The sequence below is a fragment of the Chrysoperla carnea genome, chromosome 2 (genome assembly GCF_905475395.1).
Source record: "Chrysoperla carnea chromosome 2, inChrCarn1.1, whole genome shotgun sequence".
NCBI lineage: Eukaryota > Metazoa > Arthropoda > Insecta > Neuroptera > Chrysopidae > Chrysoperla > Chrysoperla carnea.
In genome coordinates this window covers 90,809,751-90,828,779 of record NC_058338.1, presented here as the reverse complement: position 1 = coordinate 90,828,779, position 19,029 = coordinate 90,809,751, and the positions used below count along the sequence as shown (strand labels likewise).

Sequence of the window (19,029 nt, the reverse complement as noted above, 5' to 3'; positions counted from 1 at the left end):
TGCTTGAAAAAGATAAAATATACTTAACTTTCTTAGGTTGAATAGTTTTTTAACAACTGTCCGAAACAAAAGCAAATCGATGAAAAGGTCTTTTCTCCGATGTATTTTAAGGAAAATTGGATGAGGGATAATTAAAGAAACGATTTAAAATAAAAATTATGTATTATGTAATTTGATAATTAATCATTTAAATAACAAAAATATATATAAACATATAAATAATAAAAACAATGAATTATTTTATTGTTTATAAGATCAAAGCTTTGCGCATGTGAAACAGATTTGTATGGATTGAAACCATACGACAATATTGAGACACAACGGAGTAATCATAGTTTTATGGTCTCCAACTTCAAGATTCCCTGTTCAACGCTTAGTTACCATAAACACGACCATTTACAATAATAAAATACAAATAAATGAGAGCATATTTATGTTTATAAAAAAAAAAATTGTTTACTTTTTAGCAGCATAACAGATCCCACAATTATTTAAATACGCTAACGATGGTAGACATTCTTCATGAAACGTATGCCGACAATTATACAAAACCAACGGTTTTATTTGATTCGACGATTTAAAAATAACTTGACGTCGACATGCGCTACACATATTCTCATCCGAGATACAAACACCCTTTTGTTGAAAATTTACAAGCTTATCATGCAAATTGAAATAGTCTCGCATTAAAATTCGCTTGCATCCATTTTGTACCGATACTTGTAAATTATAATCGCATAACATTTTCACCAGTGAATCTTTTAATCCCGGTATAATTTTTCCATTCTCTATACGTTCAACTAAAACTCTCGGATCGACATAAGTACCAATCCGTTGTAATAAAAATGTTATAAACTTTGGTTCAGTTAATGAATAATTTATTAAATCATTCCAGAGTTCTTGGTCGTTTTGTTCTTGACAAAAATTAATCGCTTTATTCATATCACATAGTTTTGTGATAATTAACTCCAAAGCTTCTTTTGTATTCCCGATACGTCCGAGTAAATGAACCATTTCCGGGAAATATTTTTCTTTTTGGCATATTTCAAATGCTTCTTGTATCGGATACGAATCAGAGCTTTTGAGTAAAGGTAATAATTTATCTCGAGCGAAAATTGCGTATAAACGAACTAATTGTGCATGATACGTTCCTTTATTATCCTTTTTATTGTACTTATGAAGGTATCGATAAAGTAATAAATCGTGTTTTTTTAATTTTTCAACTACAATATGAGCAGGGATACGATTTTTTTCTAAACAAAGCGCAATTGTTTTATCACTATCTAGATCCATTAAATCAACGATTTTATCTTGAATATTATTATATAAATTATGTTTTTGAATTAATTGGAATACATCTTTATGCTTAATTTTAAGATACGTCGATAAAGCGTTATCATATTTACCCTCATATGAATACAGCATTGCTAAAGCTTCTAATAAAGTATTTTTATCTTTATCGCATACAAGTAAATGTTCTAAAACTGCATTAATAACAGCCGATGTATTATATAAAATTGGATTCCATTCTTTAACGAGCTCCAGAAAACCTTTTGCATCGTATTTTAAAAATTCATATAAAACCATTTCATAAACGTGAGGATTTAATTTACAATCTTTGCTACGTGGAATGTACGAGCTAACAGAACGTAATTGATGTAACGATGCAAACTTATAAATTTCTTCTTCCCAATGATTTTTTGTTTTACCAAAAATTTTCGAACATAATTTTCCAGCTTTATCAAATTCCTTATTTCCTAATAAATAATCTAAATATAATTTACCTAATGATACCATGTCGTATCGTTTAACATCGTGACTTCCACAAAGAGCGTCCATTGCATCCTCGAATTTATTATGATTGATTAACCATTGGATACGATCATCAATATCATATGGACTAGCGATTACAATATCTTTCGGTGAAACGATAAAGAAACGATTTTCTTCGATTAAAACATCCAGATAATAATCGTTACAATTGTAATCACGATATCCACGTAATGTAAGACAATCGGTACAAATTTCAATATAATCGTGATCGGTATATTCAACGATATAAAGTTGAGGTCGAAATGATTTTTGTTCGATATCTTTATCTTTGTTTAATCCTAATAAAACAAGTTGATGATCTAATGGAGCAATTCCAGATATATAAAAATCCGTTTGGAATGTTGTAACTGGATCAACACGATATTCTGGTAAATCCTTATTTTGTAACTCTTGGTAAGTTCGTTTTCGAATCACACAAATTCGTACGGTATCGATCCAACCAATAAGTAATGTACGTTGATCGGACCATCGTAAATTACATCGAAAATTATCGATATTTAAACCATTTGGATTCTCCCATTTGATTAAACCTAATGAGCATTTTGAGTAGAGATCGTAAACACGGATTCCAATTGCACTTGCCCATGCAACAAATTGTCCATTATTATTCCATGCAATATTTCGTACAAATCCTTCCGATTCACACAGCACTGTTGATTTTAAACGATTTAAAAATGATTTTTCATATAATGTTAATCGTTCATCGCCAGTTATAAAACGAAAATTTCTTGAGAAATTTGGGTCAATCGCTACACATTTTACACATCGACCAGTATTAATTGTGTTATTATTATCGCGAGAATATAATCCATAAACGAATACTTTACCATCATCAGAACAAGTTGCGATATGTTCACCGATACTATCGATTGATATTTGATTCACAGATATTGAATGAGTTTGTGCATTTAATTCTTTGCATTTAATATTGTCACCTTGATGATCCAATAAATGTACGACACCCCAATGCGTTCCAACACACACAAATTTCGGATGAACGGCTATACAACTGGCTGCATCTTTTAAAAGAATATTTTGTAGATCGTTTGCCATACGAACATATTTTAATTTTGGTTCAACTTCTTCTGTTTCGAAGTTATCGGAATCATCTTGCTGGTTATTATCACTTTCAGTCGTGCTCTCAGTTGACATTTTTATGTTATTGAATTTTTTTTTGTCTGTTATTCACATGACAATTAGTTGTCTAGAAAATTATAATAAAAAAACAATGCCAAAACGATTTTTATCGAATCCATTTCGTAAGAGGTGTATCATATTAGATTTATTACGAAAACCATTAAGTTTTGTATTTGGACTACTAACAAATAGCGCTTCTCACGACAGGTTGAACTTATAGCTGCTGACTATGACATATTCGCAAAGTGCGTGAGTTTGTTTGGAGGCGTTTCCATGATAACGATACACTACTTTAATTATAGAATTGTATGAATGCATATATAATTGTATGGATTGCATTTAAGACTTACATTGAAAATTTAATATTGTTGGCTCACAAATTTAAATAAATAATGATGATAATTTATATTTGAAAAGTAATATTTGTACAATTTGATTTCTTATTTTCACAATTTTTAATGCATTAAGTTTACTTAATTAGTGTTTTTCAATAAATTTAATTTGACATTTTCTATAATATTAACATGTAAAGAATTGCAAATTAGTCATAACAGCCTCCTTTAATAACAAAAGTTTTTACTGGAAGCGCTAGCATCGATTTTATTGTCCCTACCATGACTACGCACACAACGAATACTAGTACATGTATTTTAGCATTATGTATGTTATACAGTGTGTCGCATTAAAGATGAAGACATCCTCATATTTTCGTTATTTATTAGAATATTGATTTCAAATTTTGCAAAGTCATAAGATAGGTCACATTTTTTAAGATACTTAACCGAAATCAGAACGTTAAACTCAAGCCTACTACAAATTGACAAATAGGGCTGATTCTTAAAATTTTACCTAGGGTCAGAGATGGCTACAGATATCGAAAAAAAAACTATTAGAATATTTTTTTATACCCATATACCAATTTTCATAACAAAATTCACATTTTTATTTTTTTTTCATTATTTTTGGTCGTTACTTAAAATTATTACTAAGTTTATTTTTTAATTTTATAACTAGTGTGCTATGGAATGTAAAAACTGGTTATAAAAGTAAAAAATAAACTTGTAATAAATTTAAATTAAAGTCCAACAAAATGTAAAAATTAAACATGCGAATTACTTAATTCAAATTCCGCAGCAGTCTCAAAATATTTTCAAAGATATTATATAAATACTAAATCGACCTGTGAGGGATTCCGTTCCCGTAGTTGCAGTAACCCGTGGGTACTTTGTACCCGTGGCTAAAAACAACAAACAAAAAATTTCGTAGAAAAGTGGAGAAAAAAAAAATTAAAAGTTCTTAAATTTATGTTAGGAGAATATGTATTAAAAATAGTAATTATATATCGAGACTATGGAGAGAGCATCTGTAAAAAGTAACATGTTTGCCTAATAATGTTTTGAGTATTATATATCTAGAGTGATAGGAGAGCATCTGTAAAAACTAACATGTTTGCCTACTAAACTAATATTAGTTAAAATTATTTAAATTCACTAGTTCTGTCGCGAGACGTTCGTCTAATAAATTTCTACAAGCGTTCTAAAAACTCGCTGCCTAAAAAGCATTCGCTGTTTTATAATCTTATTCAAGTATTTGTGAAATTACCATCCCTGTACATTAAGTATCTCTTTCTTACCACAGAAAAATATATAATGCTTTTGATCTACTGAACACTCTTAATTTGTGCATTAAAGATAGTCCAGAAATTAATGTCCATAGTTTAAGATTGTTGAAGCACGTGAAAATTTCCAAAAATTTATAATCAAAATAAATAATAACCTACAAATTTTAAATAATGGATACAGACGATTTATCTAATGAAAAACCTATTCAAACGAAAAAACCTAAACGAGGTATTATATATTTATCGACAATTCCACCTTATATGAATGTGGCACGTATCAAAGAATATTTTGAAAGTTATGGTAAAGTAGGAAGAATTTTTTTACAACCAGCCGTTCCAGGTATCTAAATTTTGATACTTCATTTCAATTTTCATTCTAAAAATTATTATTTTTTGTTTTTTGGTAGAGGATGCATCTGGTGAGCCAATAAAAAAGAAGAAACGACGAAAATTTGCAAAACACTTCACAGAAGGTTGGATTGAATTTGAGAAAAAATCCATTGCAAAGCAAGTAGCGTTACAATTAAACAATAAACAAGTTAATAGTCGAAAAAATTCGAAACAATATGATTGCCTTTGGAATATAAAATACTTAACGGGTTTCAAATGGATACATCTAAATGAACGATTAGCGTATGAAAAAGCAATGCGAAGACAAAAATTACAAACAGAAATTGCACAAGTTAAGAAACAAGCAACGATATTTAATCTTAATTTACAAAAAGGTTCAAAATTGAAAAAGACAATTACACCTAGTTTTAATTTTGCACCTAAAAGTAAAGAGAAATTATTAAAACCTGAAACTGATGATCGAGGAGCGTTTGTTGAAAATCTGTTTAATTAATGTGTAATGTTATTTATTAATTTTCTAATAAAATTTTATAAAATTACTCATAATGTATTTATTTTGTGGGGTAAATAACTAGAAAGGGTTAATTATGGGCATAGATTTAATGTTAGGGGATGTTTGAATTTCAATTGAAATGAGTTGGCCGGAATTTACTGTTAAATTTTATTGAATCAGAATTCGTTCATTTTTTTTATTGAAATCTATTACGATTCAAAGATTTAAATTAATTTCCAACATTTTTAATAATTTTGATCGGAAATTCACGAGTCATGACTGATGAGCAACGAAAATTTAGCAACAAATTCAATTCGTAAAGAGAAGGCTATTCGAATTTATTAATGAAAACCTTATTACCTTTCCAGTCCTAGGTTAAGAGAAACCATTTCAAATCGTTCTATCATTTTTAATAATTCTAAATCGTCGGATTCTTTTTAACACATTTCGAAAACATAACGATTTAAAACCATTCAAAAATATCCATTATTAAAATTTTAATGGTTTTAAATCGTTTTATCCTGAGGTACTGCAAACGCATCGAAGCAGGAGAGGAATTTATTTACGAAACTTTTGTAGCATATAAACAACAGGAAATGGAGAGCTAAAAAAAAATCCAGATTGATATTTGCAGAAACCATTTTTTAAATATTTTTTCTTAACAATATATACAGTAGTTAAATTGAATTTATTTAAGGATATATATATTTATTCAGGGATAAATAATATTCTGATTGTTATTCACGACAAAAAGATAAATTAATTAAATTTACTAGTTTTTATATTCGGATGATGAAAATAAAATATCTCAATTATTCTATCAGTTGAGTGAATGCGAACATTCAATTCACTAATATTAAGAAAACACACGAAACATTTAAAAAAAAATTTAATTCGGAGCAATCAATTTATTTATGTGGTTCTAATTGTTAGTGCGTTTGTTTTTACAACGAATATTACTTAATTGTTGAATTGTTCAACAATGGATATTCCAAAAAATGCATTTGTTTGGCCTGATTATGTGGTATTTCTTATAATGTTGCTGGTTTGCATATTTATTGGAGTATATTTTGGATTTATTAAAACATCTAAAAATGTTAAAGATTATTTAATTGGAAGTCAAAATATGGCCGTATGGCCGGTAACAATTTCACTTGCTGTCAGGTATGTTCTAAATACGAGGAGGATACAAATAGAGTTCTAAACAACCCCAAATCTCATGTTGGGAGGGGGAGTCTATGCATCTTTCCTTTACAAAATTTCAAATCTTTGGTATCATTTTCAATTTACGGTATCGAATTACCTTAATGAAAATGATAACAAAAATTAAAAAATTTATTTATCAATCAATCACTTTTATATAGATAGGTCTTTTGTTAAAAATTCATATCGATTCTTTGTACAGCAATAATAGAGAAATGTGCCCTTAAAAAATTGACTTTGATAGTTAATTTCTCATAAACCGTTCAAAGAATCTACATGAATTTTTCGCAAAAGACGTATAAAAGGACGATTAATTGATAAATAAAATTTCAAATTTTTTGCATCATTTTCATTTTTTTTCGGTATCGAAGATTTTTATCAAAAGTTGTTTTAAAAAAAAAGCATACATTTAATTTTTTCCTGATACCTTTGGATTTGTACGTTTTGAAAGTTTTTGAATGTAATATATTATTATTACTCTAGCAAGTTTGTTCCTGTTCTACCCTTATCTTCCTTATTACTATATCAAATTCCATGACTCACCTCTCATTTTCAAACTTATTATGTCTATGTTTGACGAAAAATATACTAACGGTCTAAAAATGTCATAAATTTAAATAATAAGTTTAGTAGGCAAACATGTTACTTTTTGCAGATGCTCTTCTAATACTCTATACATATAATATTCAAAACATTATTAGGCAAGCATGTTAGTTTTTACAGATGCTCTCCTAATACTATAGACATATAATTACTATTTTTAATACATATTCTCCTAACGGGTATACAGGCTAGCCACGGATTACGGTAGCTACTGGAGCGGAATTCCGCATGGGTCGAGCTAGTACTATTAATTTGTATAAAAATGTTTTATTATAGATTCAAACGGTGCTTCATATTTTATAATTAATCACAATTTACAATAATAAGTAGTGGGCAATAATAAATACCATAATCTTGAAAATTATATCCTGTATTCAATTAGACTAATATTATTTACATTTTCAAACGATCTATCTCACTAATTGTTTTTTTTTTCAATATTATGAACTACGTCCGCGGCTTCATAATTTATCAGTTTTTGTGAAAACCTTCATGTGAAAACATGAAAAAATGCGAAAAAATGAGACCGAAGAATAGAATTTGTCTCACAGATTATAATTTATTATATAAAACTATAATCTGTTATTTGTCTTATTATTTGTAAAAATATAAGTTAAATCGTTTATTTCTTCTATTCCTATGGCAACCACTACATCTTATATGTAAAATGGTTGCATATATTATTTTAAAACATACATACAGGGTAATCCATTTTAATACCTACACCCAAATATATTCTAAAATACTTACACTACAAAAAAAATTCTTCGTACAAAAATTATTCAGATTTAAGTAGAACATCACATTGTAGCGTCAGATTTGATCTGAGTCTTCTGGATCTTTTAATAGTTAACTCAAATCCTTAAGAATAGAAGATCGAATAACAATTTAAATAAGAAAGTTGAACCTCATAAAAAAAACAAACATTTTTTATTTAAAACATTTTTTCGAAAATCGTTAGCTTTCCGAGGAAATGCGACTTAAAAATATCAGTTATTATTGCATTTAATCAAAAAGTTTATTGATAATTGTAGGTCAAAGTCATGGACAAGTATGTAATCCTAAAACTAAAACTAAGTAAAAAATTGATTTTTATACTCTATGGCGTAATTAACTAAGTATGTAATCCTACTAATTTTGGGTCATACTTTTCAAATCAAATTGGGTCAAATTTAACGTTACTGCAATATTTTTCACAATTTAACTATGATGGTTCCCACATTTGACCCAAGGAGGGGTATAAGCGACTTATTAATACAAAAAATGATAAATATGACTCAAAGTTAATATGTTTCAAAAAAAATTTCATTCAAATCGAACGAAATTTGGCCCAGATCTCCAAGAAATTATTTTTTTATACTCTATGACGTCGTAAAATCCAAAAAAATTGATTTTGCTCTATTACACCGAAATTTTATCCTATTTTAATAAACTAAGTATGTAATCCTACTAGTTTTGAAAAAATACATTTCAATTTCAAAAATATATTTTAGCTATATTTCTGGAATTTCATTTTTGGGCTTTCCTACTGAAATTTATATATTTGGTATACAATTTTATTATGCAATATTAGATGGTTTTTGTATGGGAATAATTGGTAATTATATATATTTACCTGTTTTTATGGATTTGCGATTAACTTCGACTTATGAGGTAAGTGATAAAGCGTTAAAAATATCGATTTGTTGTTTATTTACTGTTAAAGGCTATAAATATTACCTAATGCTTATCTATTGTATATATATTTATAAACTTTTTGTTAATTTCTTTATTTTCAGTATTTAGAGTTGCGATTTGATAAATCTTTACGACGACTTGGATCGATTTTATTCATTGTTAGTGTGGTATGTAACAAAATTAAGATATAAATTTACAAAAGTCCAGATATCATTTTGAGCGAAATCTCAGAAAACACACGTTCGATAATCGATTTATGTTTTTTGTCATAAATTTACTCTAGAAATGATTTTTATTTAATTAAGACATTTAATATGCCTTCTGTATTTTCAAGTGGATTCTTTGTACGGTTTACGATAAATTAATTATTACCCTTGTGGAAATAAATCTGTTCTGGAATCCAGAATATTTAGTTTGAAGTTCAGAAAAAGAATATGTGAAGTAAAACTATCTCTGAAAAAGTCTGAAAATAGCCAATAAATTATTAAGCAATCATTTAATGGCAGAAAATGGTAATAGATTGGTAATAGACTCTTTCAGAAGAAATATTCTGAGTTCTCCTCGAAGACTTTTTCAGAATGAATCAGAGATTTTATGAAAATTTAGAAGACTTTTTAATTTAGAAGAGTTTTTTAGAATTAATCAATAAAATTTAAAACATTTCACATTTTCGAAAAATCAATTACTTTAGGTTTTACTTTTATCATATTGAATACTTCTCTTAAGGAAAAAATAAATTACCAGAAAATTACTTAAAGTTTTTGTGACTCATTTATTAGCTCTGACCAGGCAGAGTAACAGATAGTCTTTGAGTAACAGTAACCAGAGTGATTAGTATATATACACATGATGTCGACATTTCTCTTGTGCGAATGACCATATATTTAATATAAAAATGAATTATTATTATTATTTGTTTTGTTTACTTTAATCATGTATACGATATTTATTTACATCAAAGTCTCTCGATTATAATTGACGATTTTTATATGAGTTTATTTAAAACTAAATATTGACCAATATCTTGTCTAATAATCTTAACCAGGACTCGAACCCAGACTCTTGGATTCACGCCAAGCGCCCTACCAATAGGGCCATTCGAGCTCTAGACACAGAGTGTAATTTTTTCAGCTCATCGAGTTTTTATTTTTACTTTGTTTATTTACTTATTTTTAGATAGGGCGCTTGGCATGAATCTAAGAATTCCGGGTTCGAGTCCTTTTTCTAGTGTATTGTTTTTTCAATTCTTTTAGATTAAGATTATTAGACAAGATATTTTTCAATATTTAGTTTATGCTGTATGTATCATATTAAAATTGTCAATTATAATCGAGAGACTTTGATGTAAATAAATATCGTATACATGATTAAAGTAAACAAAACAAATAATAATAATAAAAATAAGTAAATAAACAAAATAAAAATTCGATGAGTTGAAAAAATTGCACTCTGTGTCTAGAGCTCGAATGATCCAATTTGGCATGAATCCAAGAAGTCCAGGTTCGAGTCCTGGTTCGAATGTATTGTTTTTTCAATTCTCTTTAATTAAAAATGAATTATTCATTACATTAAGGACCATAAACTATGTTTACAGTTTAGCATGCTTATATTTTCGAAATTATTGTCCTTAATAGAGGCAAGGTTTTTTTATATAATGGATATTATTTATATTTTAGATGTTATGGCTGCCAATAGTAATTTTTGTACCAGCATTAGCTCTAAATCATGGTAAGTCAAATATCGATCTTCGCTCTTTACTAAAAATATATATATAAGTTAGTGGACCAATTTTCGAATTTTCCACCTTTTCCATACGGAGAATTTGCCGTTTTTTATCCGTAAAATATTCGTGAAATTTAAAATTTTGCTGTCCAAATACTTTCCAAAAAATTATGGACTGGTTTTCTAACTTAATATTAAGCTAGCGGATCACTTAAAGATTTTCCCAGATTTTTGTTATATTGAGAACATGAATTGAGGTGTGTAGGGGTGTATTTAAACAATTTTGTAAAAAAGCAATTAGATGTATGGGACACGAATTTATGGATACGTTGAGGCAAGAACAAACTGAAGATAACTATTTTTACTTACGTCAAGAATAATATCGGTAACTTAATGTATGAAAAATAAACGTTCTGTATTAATTATTTTGTTATAAATGTTTGTTTGATTTGCAAATTTTAATTTAAAATTGAAGTGAACCGTTAACCGAAGGGAATCGTTAACAATTCATTCCTAAACAGTTATTTCCAGTTCGTTTTTGCCTTAATATATCCACCTTCACGTTCCATATATGTACATAATTGTTTTTTTTACAAAATTGTTTAAATACACTCCTACATATCTCGAGAGTGATTTCTTGAACCGTTTACCTTATTATCTGTTCTAAATGATCTACATTTCTAAACGACCACTAACATTGCTATCGAACATTTCAATTTGTGGAAACCCTGTACATTCGTGGTCAAAAGTGAATAGCTGAATGTTAATATTTTTGAAAGCAGAGCTTTATATAAAGAATGAATTTTGTATATTGGGTCAGTCCCGAATCACATTATTTCGAATGAATAATAATTGGCTTTTGTGTTTTAGTAACTGGAATCAATGTGCACATTATAACACCAATAGTCAGTGCCGTGTGTATTTTCTACACTTGTGTGGTAATTAAATTTTACTTAATTTTAATTAAGTTAATGAAAAATTATTAATATTATGTAATTATTTTTAAGGGTGGAATACGTGCAGTGATATGGACCGATTTTTTACAAGCATTCTTAATGGTTAGTTCAATGGTTTTAGTACTAATTAAAGCAACTTGGGACCTTGGTGGTTTGGGAACAGTAATCGAACGTAATGTAGCTTCTGGAAGATTGGAATATCCAGAGTAAGAATTAATTTCAATTATTAAATGGAGATAGTGATTTTACTTAATGTTTAATGGAGATAGTGATTTATTTAAGACTAATATGTAAAAAAGGGAGAAGGTAATCGAATCTTTGCGAGAAGTCAATTCTAGACCTTTTTATTTTCCTTTTGCAAACCTTTTACTTATTTTTATTTTGGAAGAAGTAACTATCTCTTCTTTGATAAAGTTTGTAAACTTACTCATTTTATCTGTTACATATTTGGTGGCTTAGAAATAGCGATACCTTGTTGATTTAATTCGTGAACGTATTACCAAGTGATTGAAAATATATTGTTTCCACCTTCGGTCGGAACAAATTGTGTAGTGATTTTATTTAATGTTTAGTATTAATATGTAAAAAAGGAGAAGGTAATTGAATTTTGGCGAGAAGTCTAGAACTTGTTCTAGAACTTGTTCATTTCTTTTGCAACCTTTTACTTTTATTTTCTATTTTTATTTTGGCAGAAGTAACTGTCTCTTCTTTGAGAAAGTTAGTTATTCGAATTGGCTTAAAAGCAATATTATTTTTCAAATATAACTTCTTTTTAGCATGGAATTAAGTTTAACCAAACGATTAACATTCCCTGTTTTGATGTTTGGAGGTACATTTAATGTAATTAATTCTGGAATTATTAATCAAGTGATGATGCAAAGATATGTTTCTTTGCCTTCCCTAAAAGAGGCTAAATCGTAAGTATACATTTGTTTATTCTACAAACCTTCTTTTTATTCGAAGACAGATAAGAATAAAAATTATCATATTTCGATTTTTTTTAGGGTAGTATGGTTGTTTATTTTAGCCAAAACAATCTTTCTAGGATTATGTGCTTATGCAGGTCTAGTTATTTTTGCAGCTTATTTCAATTGTGATCCTTTTTCAACAAAGGCAAGTATATAACACAATGAAAAATAAAAAATTGTTTTCAACAAATTGTACTTCGACTGCTTTTTAGATTGTAACATCAAAAGATCAACTTTTACCATTACTGGTTATTGACACTTTGAAAGATTTCCCTGGAGCATCAGGACTATTTTTAGCAGGTGTTTTTAGTGCATCGCTGAGTTCTCTATCAAGTGGTTTAAATTCATTGGCCGCTGTATTTTTAGAAGATTGTTTTAAACCTATTTTTACGAAATTGACACCAAAGCAAGAACAAGTCATTGTGAAAACTGTGGTTTTTGTTACAGGAGTTATCATAGTTGGATTAGCAGCCATAGTTGAAAAATTGGGACAGATATTACAAGTATGCTTAGTTTTGTAAAAATTTATCTAATAATTAATTTTTATTTAACGTAATCAAATTAGTGTAATAAAAAAATGAACTGTCTATACTCAAATACTTATACGATTTTTTATTGTTAAGTTTTTTACCACATACAAATACAATATAGTTCACAATACTTTTATTTTAATGTTATGCTGATAGATGATAAAACTTGACTGTAGTTAACTTGAAGAGTCTGTATTGTAATCTGACGGTATCGCACATTGTGCGCTGTTTATATAGTTACAATCAATTGTTAACGTACGGTTTAGCAAATTCTAGAACTGTCACGTATGTTCTATTGCATATATTTTACTTGTGTATGTTTTTTATCTATGTTTAAGTAATATAAAACGATATTGTTTATTTCTTTTTAGAATTGCCTAGAATTATAGTGTTGAATGAATATATCATCGGGTTGTTTATAACGACGGATTATTTATATTGCCGGGTTAATTGTTAACACCAAAATTTATTTTCAGTTATCTGCTGCACTTGGATCAATTTCATCTGGTCCTTTACTTGGTGTATTTACTTTGGGTATCTTATTTCCAAGAGCAAATGCCAAGGTAAGTTAAATTAATATAAATTATAAGAACAGAATTTTCTGCAACATAATAGTTTTAGAGAAAATTGTAGAGAAGTTTTCTTTCTGCGAAAACTCTTTCGAAGAATTTTTAGATTCCGATTTAAAATATATCACTCTATTTTAGGGTGCTTTGTATGCAGGTTTTAGTGGATTAATCTTTATGGCATGGATTTGTTTTGGTGCTCAAACGATGCTAGCAACAGGAAAAATGCATTATCCAATAAAACCTGTTTATACAGATGGTTGTACATTTAATATTACAGAGCTTGTAAGCACACCTCAACCACCGGATGACTACGATGAAACGTAAACTATATTATACCCACTTAAGGTAGTACAAGCGCCAAGGAATACGTAGACTTGTGGTTGAAAATATTTTAATATTATCAGTGGCGTAGCAAGCGCAATTTCGAGTTTCAATTTTCGATTTTTGAAAATTACTCCAGATATCGAAAAATTTTATTCTTATTTTTCGTCTTATGTTATCAAGTACCTACTATAAAACCAATGTTAAATATGCCTATTTTTGAAGTCATTTGCTTATTTAAATAATCGGGCAATTCTTTCCCCTTAAAATTTTCAGAATTGATTTAGATTTAGTTCAACATATAAAAAAAACTAATCCTTTTATCCAAAATTGCCCTGGCGCTCGTACATTCTTAACGTTTCGAAATCAAAAGTTACTAACTTTTTTATTTCTTGTAGGAATGTATTCTTCTTGTATCGAATAACATTCTTATTGTATACAGCAATGGGTACAACGTTTACTGTAGTCTTTGGTTTAATAATAAGTTACTTAACTGGTTTTAATAAAATTGAAGATGTGGATCCTTTATATTTAGCACCGTTTTTGAGACCAAAAGCAACAATCGATAGCAAATCATTTAAAGAAAATAAAGAGCAATATAATGAGGTATTAGATACTATAATGATTTTTCTTACCTTTTCCTATTTTCTACACTGGTGGAAATATATTTTGACAATAATCTAATTTAATCTTGAAATGTTCTGAAAAACAATTCTAGAAGAATGAGTAAGTCTGAAAAATTCTGAAACATTCTGAAAAAGTACGAAAAGATCTATGTAAAACTTATGAAGAAGTTTGAAGACTGCATTTTGACAAGTTTTTGAACTCTCCTAGAAGACTTTTTTAGAAATCAAAGATTGCATGAAAATATTGCTAAAGTAAGAGTATAACTTTTTCACAATTAATCAGTAAAATTTAAAACATTTCAAATTTCCGAAAAATTAAATCCTGTAGGGTTTTATCATATTTAATACTTCTCACAAGAAATATAAAAACTTGCCAGGAAATTATTTAGAGTTTTTCTAACTTAAGCTAAGTTTTCGTGAAATCTCGGATAAATTCTTCTTCTATAGAGTCCAAAAACTTGCAGCAAAAAATGCAGTCTTCAAACTGCTTAGTAAGCTTTTCATAAATCTTTTCTTACTTTTTCCGAATTTTTTAGACCTACTCATTTTTCTAGAATTGTTTTTCAGAACACTGCAAGATTAAATTAGACTATTGGTAGAAAATATTTCCACCAGAGTAAGTTTTGAATCCAAATATTGTTCGATTCAAAATAAGAAAGTGAAATCTATGACCGTGCAAGCTACGAATAATTTCAGATACAGATGTCAAATTATTAAAAGAATGAATATCTTTCTTATCATTGATAATTATTGTTTACAATATGAGGTAAAGCTTTCCCAAACCTTGTTATTTCAGATCTGAAATAATCTTTTAAAATCAACCTAGTCTTTTAAAACTTTTACTTAAACCATATAATTTTTCTTCAGCCATGTTTTAAATTCTGGAATCGTGGGTAGAATTATGGGAGCTGCTAATCTATACCTAAATGAAATGAGGTTGAATTTGGAATTTTAAAAGTAAAGTTGAGACTTTTAAAGAAGCCTCTCCTTTGCCTGGTTCATTCCCTATGACACTGTGGCCATTGTCTGTAGTTTATTACTAGCTTTCCCACTTTGATCTAACTAGAAAAGTTTAGGCAGAATAAGATTAGCTTTGAAAGGACATTTCCCCAAAATATCGTGTTTTATTCACCCCGTAACAGTCTGAGCATGCTATGTTGCCCTTAAATTGCATGAAAGCTAGAATTTTGAAAGCTTGTATTTTTGTATCTCTTTTATACTAGTAGGACAGATTCCCATTATAATGAATCCTGTGTAAAGGTAAAATGACGTACACATCACGATTTCAAGCTCGGGTAGATTCCGCTGTCCTCCAGCCCAATACGATATAGATGCTTTTTAAATAAACTGTTGGCAAATAATATGTATATGCTTTTCTGATTTTTGCTAATAAGCCAGTATAATCTTGCGGCATTGTACTCAGATATTTGCCTGAAACTTGCTTAGCTTTCCATTTTCTGTTCATGGACTTATCCACCCAGTTATTTAAGGGCGATATTGTCGTATACTTGTCACGGTAGTCTGCTCTTTAATGGGCAAGTTCATCGGCTGTTTCATTGCCTTCATCTCTGCAGTATCGCCGTATCCAAATGAATAAATTGCTGATAGTTATCGAGTAAAATAACTATCTGCTAGTAAATTTGATTGCATCTTGGTGGAAAAATATTTGAAGAAAAAAAAATCTTTAAAAAGTCTTGGAAACTCTAAAAAAGTCTTAGGAACTCTGAATAACTCGTTTTTGGACTGTCTAATTCAGACTTATCCACACGTAATAAGTCTGAATTAGACAGCCCAAAAACGTTTAGAAATTTAGAGTTATTCAGAGTTACTAAGACTTCCGAATTTCTAAGACTTATTAAGACTTTTTGTTTCTTCAAATACTTTTCCACCAGGAAATAGACGATTTTACTAGTAACGATTAAACGATCGTCAAGTAGCCGTTACAAAACTAGCTCAGCATGGCCCTCGATAATTAGTAATATAGTATTTTCTTAGAAGAAAAAAATCCAATTGATATATTTTGAAAATTTCAGAAATTTGATACGAATATACCCATGCCAGAAGCTGTTGAACTATTAGACAAAAAAATCGATTCAAATTGTACAGAAAAAAAATAAATTTCGAAGCATGAAGCGAAAGAAAATAGATTTGGAAAAACTATAAGTATATACGTCAATCGAATTGATTTAACCACGTTCCGTGTATAAATAAACTGCCCGAAAATACGTTTATAAACAATGCGATTTCAATCCTTTATTGTGTATATTGTGTACATTATATCAATGGAATAAATATTTATTTTCATAATTCTTTGCTGTTTATTTTCAACTATCATAATTTCTAGAGCCTTCATATCCTATAACTTACCGTGAAAGTAAATCCTTTTGTAATCTTTCGAAACTTTAAGCATTGCACTTACAACTCACACTTAGAGTACAAACTTACAAAGTATTGTTGATTTATATCTAGGTATGAATAATATACAGGGTGTTTAGCTAAGTTATTGGAAACTTTTATTATAGCTTTTATTATATCTAGCTAAGTTATATGGGAAACTTTTTATACCATGTATATGTATATGAAATATACATGGTATATTAAGTTTAGTCCCAAGTTTGTAACGCTTAAAAATAATGATGCTAGGAAAAAAATTTGTCATAGGTGTTCACTAAATCACCTAATTAGTCCATTTCCGGTTGCCCGTCCGTCCGTCCGTCTGTGGACACGATAATTCAAAAACGAAAAAGATATCGAGCTGAAATTATTACAGCGTACTCAGGACGTAAAAAGTGAGGTCAAGTTCGTAAATGAGCATCATAGATCAATTGGGTCTTGGGTCCGTAAGGCCCATCTTGTAAACCGTTAGAGATAGAACAAAAGCTTAAATGAAAAAAATGTTCCTTATCAAAAATTAAACAACTTTTGTTTGAAACATTTTTTCGTAAATATCACTGTTTACCCGTGAGGGCGCCAATTACATGTTTGTATGTGTAATTTGATAAAGAAATCAACACTGATTATGCATGGTATTTCAACAATTAACTCAGTCAATTGTTTGTTTTCACTTGTTTATTATAAGGTTTACGATAATAATGTATTCTATATAAAAAGCTTTCCTATTCACTTTTGACATTAAAGGCATTTAATATACAGGGTGCCAGACCATTTAGAACAGATAATAAGGGAAACGGTTCAAGAAATCACTCTCGAGGTATGTAGGAGTGTATTTTAACAATTTTGTAAAAAAACAATTAGATGTATTCAACGCGAAGGTGGATACGTTAAGGCAAAAACAAACTGAAGATAACTGTTTTTACTTACGTCAACAATAATAATTGTAACGTAATGTATGAAAAATAAATGTTCTGTATTATTTATTTTGTTATAAATGTTTCAAATTAGCAAATAAACATTTTAAGTATGATGATTGGTTAATTTAGATAACACTTACCGTGTTTTAGAAGTAGGATTTGCGAAATTTAATTTAAAATTGAAGTGGTCAAAACATTCCCATCGTTAACCATTCATTCTTAAACAGTTATCTTCAGTTCGTATTTGCCACTTTCGTATCAACTTTCGTGTTCCATACATGTAATTGCTCTTTTACAAAATTGTTAAAATATACTCCTACATACCTCGGGAGTGATTTCTTGAACCATTTCCCTTATTATTTGTTCTAAATGGTCTACATTTATAAACGACCATTAATATTCCTATCGAATTTTCTCAATTTGTGGCACCCTGTATATTCGATGTGAAAAGTGAATAGCTGAATGTTAATATTTTTGAAAGCAGAGCTTTTTATAAATAATAATTTTTTTTCGTAAATCTTCGCTAGATACCCCGTAGAAATTCATAATATCTATTATTCCTGGCGCTTTCATATTTTCATCAGATCTTATACAATCTTAGAAGTAAAAGAAAGAGCTAATGTTTTGCAAAAGGTTGATGAAATTTGTTTCTTTACGCCAAAATTATCCATTGCAAGTGCTGGCGTCGATTTGATTGTCCCAACCACGACTACGTACCCAACGTATATGTAAAAGTAAAAATTGTATATATGTAAGTTACACTGAACGATAGAAAAATATTTTTACTTGTATCAGAGCTTCAGTTATGTACGTGGCGTACTTATACATATTCTGACGGTTGCAACTTTTCCAATTTTTTTTGAATCGTTATATCTCAGAACCCGTGGTTCTTGGGAAAAAAGTATTGAGACATTTTTATATTTAATTATCCGATCTACAATTTTCATCTAAGCTAATTTTATGATAAATCTTATCGTTTTTCTGAATTTTACGAAAAAAACGTTTTTGTGACCTTTGACCACGCGTAAATTTTTTTCCACGTCTCGGATCTATGCGGAGTTTTTAGACTTCATTTATAATGGTGCTACGCACAGTCCTACCAAATTTT

General features: G+C 28.9%; 3 protein-coding genes across 3 annotated transcripts; 2 read left to right on the top strand and 1 right to left on the bottom strand.

The window, feature by feature from the left end:
- Positions 1–257: 257 nt before the first annotated feature.
- Positions 258–3,071, bottom strand: LOC123291878 (vacuolar protein sorting-associated protein 41 homolog). Its single transcript, XM_044872315.1, has one exon. It carries the CDS (start codon positions 2,983–2,985, stop codon positions 457–459), a length of 2,529 nt encoding a protein of 842 aa, XP_044728250.1. The 5' UTR covers positions 2,986–3,071; the 3' UTR covers positions 258–456.
- Positions 3,072–4,672: 1,601 nt separating this feature from the next.
- LOC123293034 (activator of basal transcription 1-like) lies at positions 4,673–5,435 on the top strand. Its single transcript, XM_044873749.1, has 2 exons — positions 4,673–4,931; positions 4,999–5,435. The coding sequence occupies exons 1-2, from the start codon at positions 4,763–4,765 to the stop codon at positions 5,433–5,435; spliced, it is 606 nt and encodes a 201-aa protein (XP_044729684.1). The 5' UTR covers positions 4,673–4,762.
- Positions 5,436–6,417: 982 nt separating this feature from the next.
- LOC123293032 (sodium-coupled monocarboxylate transporter 1-like) lies at positions 6,418–16,884 on the top strand. Its single transcript, XM_044873748.1, has 13 exons — positions 6,418–6,599; positions 8,735–8,894; positions 9,020–9,085; positions 10,595–10,646; positions 11,511–11,578; positions 11,648–11,802; positions 12,373–12,513; positions 12,601–12,709; positions 12,777–13,067; positions 13,571–13,657; positions 13,802–13,983; positions 14,383–14,590; positions 16,644–16,884. Exons 1-13 carry the CDS (start codon positions 6,418–6,420, stop codon positions 16,725–16,727), a joined length of 1,785 nt encoding a protein of 594 aa, XP_044729683.1. The 3' UTR covers positions 16,728–16,884.
- Positions 16,885–19,029: the final 2,145 nt, after the last annotated feature.